The sequence below is a fragment of the Belonocnema kinseyi genome, chromosome 6 (genome assembly GCF_010883055.1).
Source record: "Belonocnema kinseyi isolate 2016_QV_RU_SX_M_011 chromosome 6, B_treatae_v1, whole genome shotgun sequence".
NCBI lineage: Eukaryota > Metazoa > Arthropoda > Insecta > Hymenoptera > Cynipidae > Belonocnema > Belonocnema kinseyi.
In genome coordinates, this window is record NC_046662.1 from 118,343,698 (window position 1) to 118,354,641 (window position 10,944).

Below are 10,944 nucleotides of genomic sequence, written 5' to 3' on the forward strand. Positions count from 1 at the left end.
TCACATGATTGATACGAGATAGCAGTCAGGAGAATACTTAGAACCCAGCCCACTAGTATGCATTTACCTTTTATTTGTATTTTATCCTTTTACTACCATGCGTCTTTTCCATACATCACTCCATTCCTCCTTACTTCGAACCCTCACAATCTGCAACCTTTGAGCTTCACTCACGCACCGGAACTCCATTTTATTGATATATGAGAATGCTTGGAAAATTTTAGGATCTTAAATCACTTTATTTAAAAATGTATGGTCATAAGTTTTATTTTATTTTAAAGGCCTATAGGTATCGATATAGAAAAAGGGGCTCTAATTTTGAAAGCGCATACCAAAATTGATGCAGCAGAAATGGGACTTTTAGCAGCTTGTGGCTGTGCGCAAGTAATCGTAACGAAACTTCCATCAGTGGGAGTGTTGTCTACTGGAAACGAATTACAAGATGTAGGAGAACCGTTGAAGGAAGGACATGTGTACGACAGTAATAAAATAACCCTGATGACCATGCTACAGAATTCCGGGTATGCCCCTGTTGATATGGGTATTTCCTACGATAAGTAAGTACTGATTAGAAAAAAGCTACTACTAGTGATTACTCGAAGGTGCAAAATAGCGAATTATGCTCATATTTTAAGTAGTTCAAGGGTTCTTTATTTTAAGTCTATTGATACGTAACGCTTCTCTTCTAATTTCTGCGTTGTTTCTGAAGCGTTCAAAATTGACCATAATTTCAATGCTTTTGTCTACTTTCTTTTAATTTGAAATAATATTATGTTACGTAATGCACCTGTAAAATTCAATATTTCAAAATATTTTTTGTATTTTTAGGAAAGACGATACAATACGTGCTCTCAGAAAATCTTTAGATCAAGTTGACGTTTTGGTAACTACAGGTTCTGTATCTATGGGCGATAAGGATTTGTTAAAACCGATTCTTAAAAAAGAATTTAATGCCTTCATCCACTTTGGTAAATAATTGAGTTATTACTCAGTTTTACACAAAATAAAAATAAAAGATTTTTCAAAAGATTTTAGAAAATACTTAAGCTCTGTATATAAGCAAAAGAAAGTCGATTTCGAAGTTTTTTCTATTATTCGTATGCAGTATATTATTCTTGAAATTTAGTGTTGCTTCTTGTAAAATTCAAAAGACACAATTCATTCTTTGGAGTTCTTCAGACCAATTTTTTGGAACTTTTTGCGCATATTCTACTCATTGAAGCAAACATTATATTAGAATTCAGTTTTCTTATTCAAAAGGTTTCCAACTGTACATTTAAAGAAAAAGAGATTAAAAGGTACAAATAAAATCAATTCAAGAGTTGTTAAAAAATAATACCTATCTACATTATATTACAGGACGCCTGAATATGAAACCTGGAAAACCAACCACCTTTGCAACTTGTAAACACAATGGCAAGAAGAAGTATATTTTGTGTTTGCCTGGAAATCCCGTGTCTGCAACTGTTACTGCCTACTTATTTGTACTGCCATTGCTTAATCGTTTAAATGGAAATTTTTCGAAGCCCGTTATTCTTAAAGCAAAAGTAAATAGAAGTTCATATCTGCTAATTATTAATCATATTCGATTTTCATCTTTCTTGGCTATTCTGCAAGATATGTTAGTATTATGCTTTATTTTGTAAATAGTTTTTAAAGAATTAGAAATGGAAGTATTATTCTTAAAAGAATGTCTCAAATCGTGCCTGGCCTAGCCTCGGCTCAGTCCTGGTCTACTCTCACGAAAGATTTGGACAGGACTTTATTCCAAACTAATCCGAAACGGCCTACAGCTCTCTCTTAATTCCAATGTCACCTAATTTCGTCCGAAAGGTTAGTGCCGAATGGACTATGAGCCAGGAATCAGAAAAAGTGGTTAATAGTCATCATCTCCTTAATCTCTTTAGATAGATACAATAAGTTTGCTTACGTACAGTTTTTGGGATCGCTGGTTTTGCATTTGATGTTAAAAATTACAAAATGAAGATGACAAATGCTATACAGGGACAACATTTTCGACTAAACTATGATAACAGAAATTTTTGGAATTCAAACGGTGGACTTCGCATAACGGTCATGAATGTTTAAAAAGAGAATTGAACTTACAAATATCAAAATTAGGTTTCTTAATACACTTTAAGAAATTCGTTTAAAAAATTCTAAACTACAGCTAAAAGTGCGAAAGTGTTCACAGCAAGAACAATTCTCGATACAAATATTTACGTTTCTAATTTGCCTACTAAATATATATTAATTTCTTATTTTTATTTTAATATTTTGTATTATTATTTTATATATTGTGACCTTAAAACCACAGGGCGCTATTTTCAATATTCACAACTTTACAGGAGAGGCATTTCAAAATTGGGTAGTTTGCAGTAAACGTGTATACGTTTACTGATGACGAGAAGTCTATTTTCTACCTGTTTCCTGAAAGAAAAATTAGAATACTCATACAATATTGAACTTTGATATTGCCAGATATTTGGTATAATAAATGATTACATTTTAAGGAGGAACTTAAGTATAGATAGAATTTAAGTGAGTTAAATATGAAGTTCATTTCGTGTTCAATTTTCATGTATTTCAATTTCACGTTAGAAGCTGTTTTGACTTTTGCACTCATTATCATCTTTTTTTATTGGATAGACAGTAAAGATTGCATTAAACAACCTTTTGGTGCCGTTATCTCGTTTTTGTTAAAAAAAGTCTGGTGAAATGAAAAAATTCAAAAGATTATTATCAGAGTCAATAATTTAATCGAAATATAAAAATTCTTTCACATTTTACGACGTTTCGACCTCAATCTATCGGTCATCCTCAGGCAAATTATGTCTTATATACAATTTTTAAGCATCAAAAATTGTAATTCGATGAAAAAAAGTGAGACGGCTGGATATCATTTCCGAAACACATAATTTTTTTAATTGGGAAAACCTCTCACTTTTTTAATCGAACCACAATTTATGATATTTTAAAAATTGTATATAAGGTGTAATTTACCTGAGGATGACCGACAGATTGAGGTCGAAACATCGCAAAATGTGAAAGAATTTTTATATTTTGATTAAATTACTGACTCGGATTATTCCTTGCCTTTTTCTTTCAAACTTAATCGTAAGACCAAAAAAAAATTGAACAAATGTTCATATTAAGTTAACTATTTGGATCGATCGGAGAAATAAATTTTGCTTCTTAATACTGAGAAGTTGTTTTAATTTTTGTTAAAAAATTGGTCTATAACGTACTGTGAAAAAATGGGATACTTCGATTTTATACGTATAAGATACGGTCCAACTATACGTCATGACATCGGAGAATGGATCAACACTCAACGGAGGTTAGTCCACCTAAGTGAACAATGTACCTTTCTCATTCGATGTAGAAAGGAATCCCTGATTCCAGTTCATTTACAGAATAGTACTAAGAAATTTAATTTAACTAATATTCATTATCAAATTTATACAAAAAAAAAGATTACCTGCTTGTCCGTCGTTTGATTATCGTTGGTTCGCTCAAGTGTTTTAAAATGTAACCTTAATTATTGGGAGCCTCTTTTAATTTTTTGAGGTTTTCCCAATTTAAAAAATTATGTGTTTCGGAAATGATATCAAGTCGTCGCACTTTTTTTCATCGAACCACAATTTTTGATGTATTAAAAATTGTATATAAGGTATAATTTGCCTGAGGATGATCGACAGATTGAGGTCGAAACGTCGCAAAATGTCGAAGAATTTTTATATTTTGATTAAATTATTGACTCGGATTATTCTTTGTCTTTTTATTTCAAACTTGATTGTAAGACCGAAAAGAATTTAACAAGTGTTCATATTAAGTTGATTATTATTTTAATACGATGTTTGAAATCTTTTTCGATTCACGTCGTAGCAGGTACTTAATTAGGAGGTTGGTGCAGTTTAGGGTTCGTCTTTTTTTGCTGTTGTCCATACACTGCGACCACGAGCGTTGAAGGTGACGTTTGTCACCTTCCTGATAGTCTACGAAGTTTCTTACAATACGACAGGTATTTAATCAAACCGGCTTCTAAGCTTCTGTCAGTACCCTACTGGCTTCTAAATGTTAAATATGTGCAATGCATCTAGCGTGCACATTACATGTGGCTAAAAGAACAATAGGGTAAATTAATGCATTCTAGGTTAAGGAAATAAACACCTGTCAGCCACCACTTGATGAAATACCTTTTTGGCAATAAATTCTGGGGCTAAAAATCCTGTCTTAAATTGCATTGACGAATCCTTCCGTTTATGGAAATAGGACGCCGTTTTTCTGCCAAGTATTGGATGCTTGACTATCCATTTCAAGTTGAGCTATCTATTGAAAATTCTGACGTCGTAAACTACGTCGCAAACTATGCAGTAAACTACGACGTATTTTACGACATTGTTCACGGCTCAGTGTTCAAGGTATATTTTGTTTAGTTCCTCATAAAAATGGAATCGAAAATGATAATAGAAATTTGTTTTGAAGTTAACAATTATTGAATAATTAACAATTAAAGATTAAACAATCACAAGCACGCGATAAATCGACGACAGTTTATGTTTAACTGATAAGTGTGTAGATCAAAAAAACTAAGGCCGTATAATTTAAAATTGTCAGGAGTTTGTGAACTTGAGAGTTGCAAGTTTACACGGCAACTCGGGACGAGATGATAAATCCTCTAAATATTCTACAAAGTTCAAACGAATTATGGAAATTCTTTTGTATTTCTTTAATTCTTTTAGGGTTTTTTTAATTCTCTTAAAATCTTTATAATACACCATGATTTATTTTTAATTTCTCCAAGTCTTCTGTATTCTCTGAATTTTTATGAATTTCCTGAATTCTTTAGATTGTCAGATTTCTTTTAAATTCTGTTACATTTTCTTAATTCTCTGCATTCTTTTGTATACTCTTAATTCATTTAAAATTCCATATATCCTTTTGAAATCCTTAAATTCTTCTGAATTCTTTTAATTCTTTCAATTCTCTGAATTTCTCCGAATCCTTTGAATTCTGTGATTTCTTTTGAGTTCTTTAAATTCTTTTGAATAATCTGAATTCTATAAATTATCTGAATTCTTTTGAATTTTTCTGAACTCTATAATCTGTTCTGAATTTGTTAAATTCTCCTGACAACACTGAATTATTGTAATGTTCTTTAATTTTTTTGAAAACATTGAAATACACATGTAGTCAGTTTGACCTCCTTCATTTCTTTTGAAAATTTTAATTTTCTTGATATCTTTAAAATACACTTTTAATTATTTTAACTTAACGAAGCCTACATAAATTCAAAAGTTTTTTCTTTCTTGAAATCTGTACAATACACCATTACATTTTTTGTACTTGATATTTTGTATAAATAATTTTTTTACAGTCTCTGAATGTTTTTGAATTCTGTGTATTCTCTTGAAATTTGTACATATTTAAAAATAAAAGTTTAAATACAACGGAAAAATTTTCGTGAAATATTAGTAAATATTAATGGACCGTTTGTGGCAAGACAGAAAATTAGGAAAAGAAAAAAGTTTACTTATGAAAATAAAAAATATCGACCGAGGCATTTAGGCTTTACGGCAGAAGTTTGACTTCTATCTTTCTCTGTCGGTAATCATGCAATCTGTATTACCCTCGGACCCGTAAAAGTTTGAAGTTGTCTACTCACTGCAATAGTGCTGCTCTGACACAGCCTATACGTATGTCAGACACGTATTATTTAAACATATAAATTTGTTTAATTGCTTTTCAAGTGCAATCATTAGTTTTTGCATTATTTGTGTATAATTTTCGTGAACAATTGTTGTTTTGCACCACTTTGATAAATATAAAACCCATAACTAGCCCATTCAAAAAATTGAAAATTAATTGCAGTATTCTACAGCATGGTCGGTCTTACTCAAACTTAGTAATTTAAAAAAAAACTTTTTTAACATTTCTAATTATTTAGGTCCAGAGACACCTTTCTTCGTGCCCTCTATTCAGCGTAAAAAATTTTCAACACGGTATCTCATTTTATGGGACGTAAGTTGGAAAAGAAAAGTACCGATATAGCTTCCAGTTTTATTTTCTTCGAAATTTTTTGTTTCTAAATTTCCACCACAAGAAAGCAGAGACATGCATTTTATTGTCTCCTATTTCGTTTCCCAAACTTTCAGAGCGATACCTCATTTCTTTTAGACGTAAGTTGGGAAAGAAAAATTCAGGATAAGCTTTGGTCACGTGACCCTCTTGGTATGTGGCCCTAATGCTGTTTAATGATCCTGAAATCATTTAAATAGAGTTTGAATTACTAGTAGTTTTTACTCCTTTATATCTTTTAAGTCTTTACTTTAAATAGTTTTCACTAATTAAAGAACTTAATTAAAAGCGTCGTCAAAAGAACTCAATCAGGATCTTCATCTCATACAAACAGCATACCCAAAAAAGGAACTCGAAAATGTGTTATGCATGCGAGCAAAATTAAAAATTGATTTAATTCTAATTAGATAATGATTCATTTTATCGTTTATCTAATATTTTATAAATCCTTTGAGTAGTTTTCCCTTTATGTAATCAAACAGGCAAGGCTTCATTTAAGGCCCGATAGGAATTATTCAAAAGTCGGTAGTTCGTCAATTAAAAAATATATTGAAAAGGTGCTATTTTGACGAAAAACTTTGAACTATTTTTCATCATATGCGAAATGCTACCAAAGTTTGAAATGATTTACAATTCTCATGATTTTTGGAAAAAATGCATTGCTTCCGATGACATGATGCAAATTGATGTTTTAAACATATTTTCGTTATTTTTGAAACAAGGAAGACAATGGAAGTCTCATTTTGACGAAAGTTCTAAAAATTTTAGAAGCGGCCAAATGTTAGCAAAGTTTAAAATGATTGAAATTACGCGTTATTTTTAGGAAATAATGCATTGCCTGCAGTCTATTTCAGTATTCTTAAAATTTTAAAAGAATTACGAAAATTCAAGACAAGAAAAAATTTAATTCCTGTAGAATTCGTTGGAATTATACAAACTTCAAAATATTTGAAGGAAGTTGAAATAATTGAACGTGCTTTCTAAAGATTTTGAGAGAAAAAAACTCAACAGATATAAAGAAGTTTAAACATAATTCATTTGCAGTGTAATGGTTTCAAAATAATTTAAAAACTTCCAAAAAATTCAGTGATGTCATTCAACATTCAACAATTGAAGTTGAGTTGATCGGGTTTGCCTACCGAAGGCTGATCGAGGTATTTACCTCTTATTTTTCTTTGCAAATAAATAAAATAGTTTTAAAAAATGCAATTGAAAAAGTTAAAATCTTATTACAAAAGATCTCAGGGATTTTGAAATATAGCTTAATGATCGAAAGAATCTCAGAACAATATCCTGACTCACATTCTTATAATATTATACAAAGTATGAAGACTTCATTTCAAATCAAGTACCAGCTACTACCTATTCGAAACTATAAAGGACATTTCTTCGAAGCCTTTTCTGTAAATATTATTTTATCTTCAGCGTCTAAGGTCTTTAAATGGGAAGTGAAAAATGTTTTAAGAAAATCGAAATCTAATTATGTTCAGGCTTTAGTATCACTCTCGTATTCATCCCTTACTCCCAAAAATCCTATTCAACTATTTAGTCACTTATATGAGTCTATATAAGATTATTAAATATTGACCGATAATTGCATTCTGCTCGAAAAGTAATCTTTTGATTGTTAGTGGTGATGGATAATATTACCGAGAGATGCTAAATGTCGTCCTCCAATATGGTTTGGATAGTCGCCCCTCAGGTTGAGCTTTCCTTGATAAATGCACGTGGGCGTCCCTACTAAGTCAACGGCACAAGTATTGCCAGAGTAAATGCAGGAAGGTGAGAGTCGATCGGGGATTCTCTTGGTGTCCTGTCGCTCCTTTTCCGTCTCGGCATTTAAACTTGACTTTAAACTTGATTTAAAGAATTTAAAAAGAATTATGAAAATACAAAAGATTTTAGAGAATTCAAGAGAAGGACTAAAAAAAACTTTAAACGAATTCAAAGAAGTACAAGTAAATTCTAAAAATTAGTTCGAGCTCTACTAAAGTCAAAATATTCGAAAGCAGTTGTGATGATTAAACGTGTATCCTAAATATTTAAAAAAAATGTGAAAAAATTTAACAGATGTGACGGAGTTTAAACTCACTCAGTGTGTGTTCTAACGATTTCAATAAAAACAAAAAACATGAAAAAATTCAGTGATGTCGTGAGAATTCAACAAATTCATTCCATCTTAAAGGGTTCAGAAAATACCAAAAAAATTTAGATAATTTAGAAGAGTTCACAGAATTCATAAGAATTCAGAGAATTCAGCAAAATTCAATTAATTCTAAAGAATTTAGAAGAATTTAAAGAATTTAGAGAATCCAGAACAATCGAGAGAGTTGTGAAGAATTAAGAGAATTCAGAAGAATGCACAGAGTGAAAAATAATTCACAGAATTTAAAAGATTTCAGGCAATCCAGAAGAATAAAAAAAAATCAGAAGAATTCAGATAATTCAGAAGATCTCAGTAGAATTCAGAGAATACTGAAAACATAAAGAAATCAATAAAGAAAAATTCATGGCTTATTACAGAGTTGAATTTATTATTCACATTTACATAACTCATGTGATACTTTTATTGTGGAGATTTCAATACAATTTAAAAAAACTTTGAATCGGTATCTTTAAAAGAAAAGTCTTTAAAAGAAATATCTGTAAAAGAATTCAAAGAAGTACAAGTGAATTTTTAGAATACGTTTGAATTTTACAGAATTCAAAATACTAGGCAGTCTGAGAAGTCCCTGAAAAATGAAACACGGAGACGTATTTTTGGCCAAAGTCGGTTTTATTTTTCAACATACTCTCCTTTTAGGTCGATACAGCGAGTCCAACGATTTTCTAACTTTTTGATACCGTCCGAAAAGTACTCGATCGGAAGGTCTCCAAAATATGCCTCAGTTTCAGCTATGAGCTCCTCATTTGAGTAAAAACGCTTACCGGTGGGCCATCTCTTCAGGTTAGGGAACAAGTAATAGTCGCTGGGGACCAGTTATGGTGAATACGGTGGCTGAAGAACCAATTCGAAGCCGATTTCATGCAATTTTGCTTGTGCAACTAGGCATGAATGAACAAGCGCATTGTCTTGATGATAAAGCGGTTTTTTCTTCTTCAAATGCGGTCGTTTTTCGGCGATTTCGATTTTCAATTGGTCCAATAATGATGAATAGTATGCTCCGGTTATGGTTTTACCTTTTTCAAGATAGTCCACGAATATTATGCCATGTGCATCCCAAAATACGGAGGCCAAAACCTTTCCGACCCATTGTTGCGTTTTTGGACGCTTCGGAGCACTTTGGCCCTGTGGAACCCACTGTTTTGCCTGTTGCCTTGACTCATTAGTGGAGTAGTGGATCCAGGTTTCACCCGTGGTTATGAATCGGCGCAAAAACTGGGTCGGCTTACGCGAAAATAATACCAAATTCTGCTGGGAAGTTGTCACACGAATGTATTTATATATATATATATACACACATATATATACAAAATGTATTTATTTAAATTGTATTGAATGCCTCACACACCGTTACATAATCCCGTAAAAGAAAAATAATAGCTCTGCAGAAGGCCTGATTATTTAACATGTTTCCCTAAAACAATAAAACATGGTCTTACAATCAAGCATTTCAATATATTCAATATTTATTAGATTTCAATATATTATATATATATATATATAATTAAAAATTTATCATAAGGACAACCGCAGGATTTCGCTGGGATCGGGTGCTAATCTGGAAAATTATACCCGCTCCCAGCGAAATAGCGGTAAAATTTCAGCCACAACCACGTCTCACGACAGTGAGATAGGTGGTTACAGTCTGTAAAGGAATCAATAAGACGATCCAGCAAAAGCCTCGTGCACCCTAAGAACACGGAACGACCCAAGGACTACCGCCTTCTGCATTTTTCCCGCAAGTGTTTTAGCATATTCTTGACACGCAGGGATGCTTTTTAGGCCATTAGCAAGTGAAAGCTTGGTACCTCCAAGAGCGCCGATGATAAGGACGATTAGTTTAACAAAATATTCCGGGTACAATCGTTGCAACTCCCTTATAAGGTCTCGATACCTCTCTTTCTTTTCATTCTCCTTGGTTATGATGTTTTTGTCAGCTGGTGCCGAAAATTCGATAACGAACATAGTTCGCTACTCGAAGTCAAGAAGAACCATGTCAGGCCTCGAGTAAGCAACAGAAACAATTGTCGAGAATATAAAGTTCCAGTACATGCGGCACTTCCCATTCTCGACAATTGACCCGATTTCCGTAGGAGCATTTAGATGAGCGATATTAAGGTTAATGCCGTAAAAGTGATAGAGATGGTAATAAAGCACTCTTAGTGCCGCATTGTGCCTTTGAATGTTGGTCGTTCCCGCGTGAGTTGGACAACTAGATAGTATGTGAGCTGAATGCTCAGGGTGTGCATGGCACGCCCTGCAGCTATCATCAGGAATCTCTTGGCTCAAAATGTGGCGACGGTATGTTAAGGTGGAAATGAGACCGTCTTGACATGCAAAAATGAAACCCTCCGTACCAGACTTCATTCCAGGCGATTTAAGGAAAGCAAACGTTAGCTCACAAGACATTGACTGATCCTTCACATTTCTGTGGAAGATACCGTGCATCCTCTTATCGAGGAGCTGTTCACGAAAGTTTTTCTCTCGTGCTTTCTTAATCCGGGATTTCAGGAGCGAGTACTAGAGATAGATAAGATTTTATGCATTTTGCTCACCCCTAATACTGAAGTCAAGTCTGAGTGTTTCAGCAGCCTCCGCCGCTGCTTTGTACAGAAACGCTCCTTTGCCCACTTCTTCGTGATTCCTGACCATTTTAAGAAGAGGGTCTCTTCCATTTGCAACTCTTATGTGCTGTACCC

General features: G+C 32.8%; 1 protein-coding gene across 3 annotated transcripts in view; it reads left to right on the plus strand.

The window, feature by feature from the left end:
• Nucleotides 1-10,944, plus strand: part of LOC117174240 (gephyrin) — a 309,691-nt gene that overhangs the window by 261,147 nt on the left and 37,600 nt on the right. For 2 of the 3 annotated variants that reach the window (XM_033363135.1, XM_033363137.1), the window contains exons 8-10: nucleotides 282-557; nucleotides 829-968; nucleotides 1,360-1,547. In XM_033363135.1, coding sequence (XP_033219026.1) covers nucleotides 282-557; nucleotides 829-968; nucleotides 1,360-1,547 — 604 coding nt within the window. Of the gene's footprint in view, nucleotides 1-281; nucleotides 558-828; nucleotides 969-1,359; nucleotides 1,622-10,944 lie in introns of all 3 variants that reach the window. The other variant, XM_033363138.1, reaches the window with a different exon arrangement.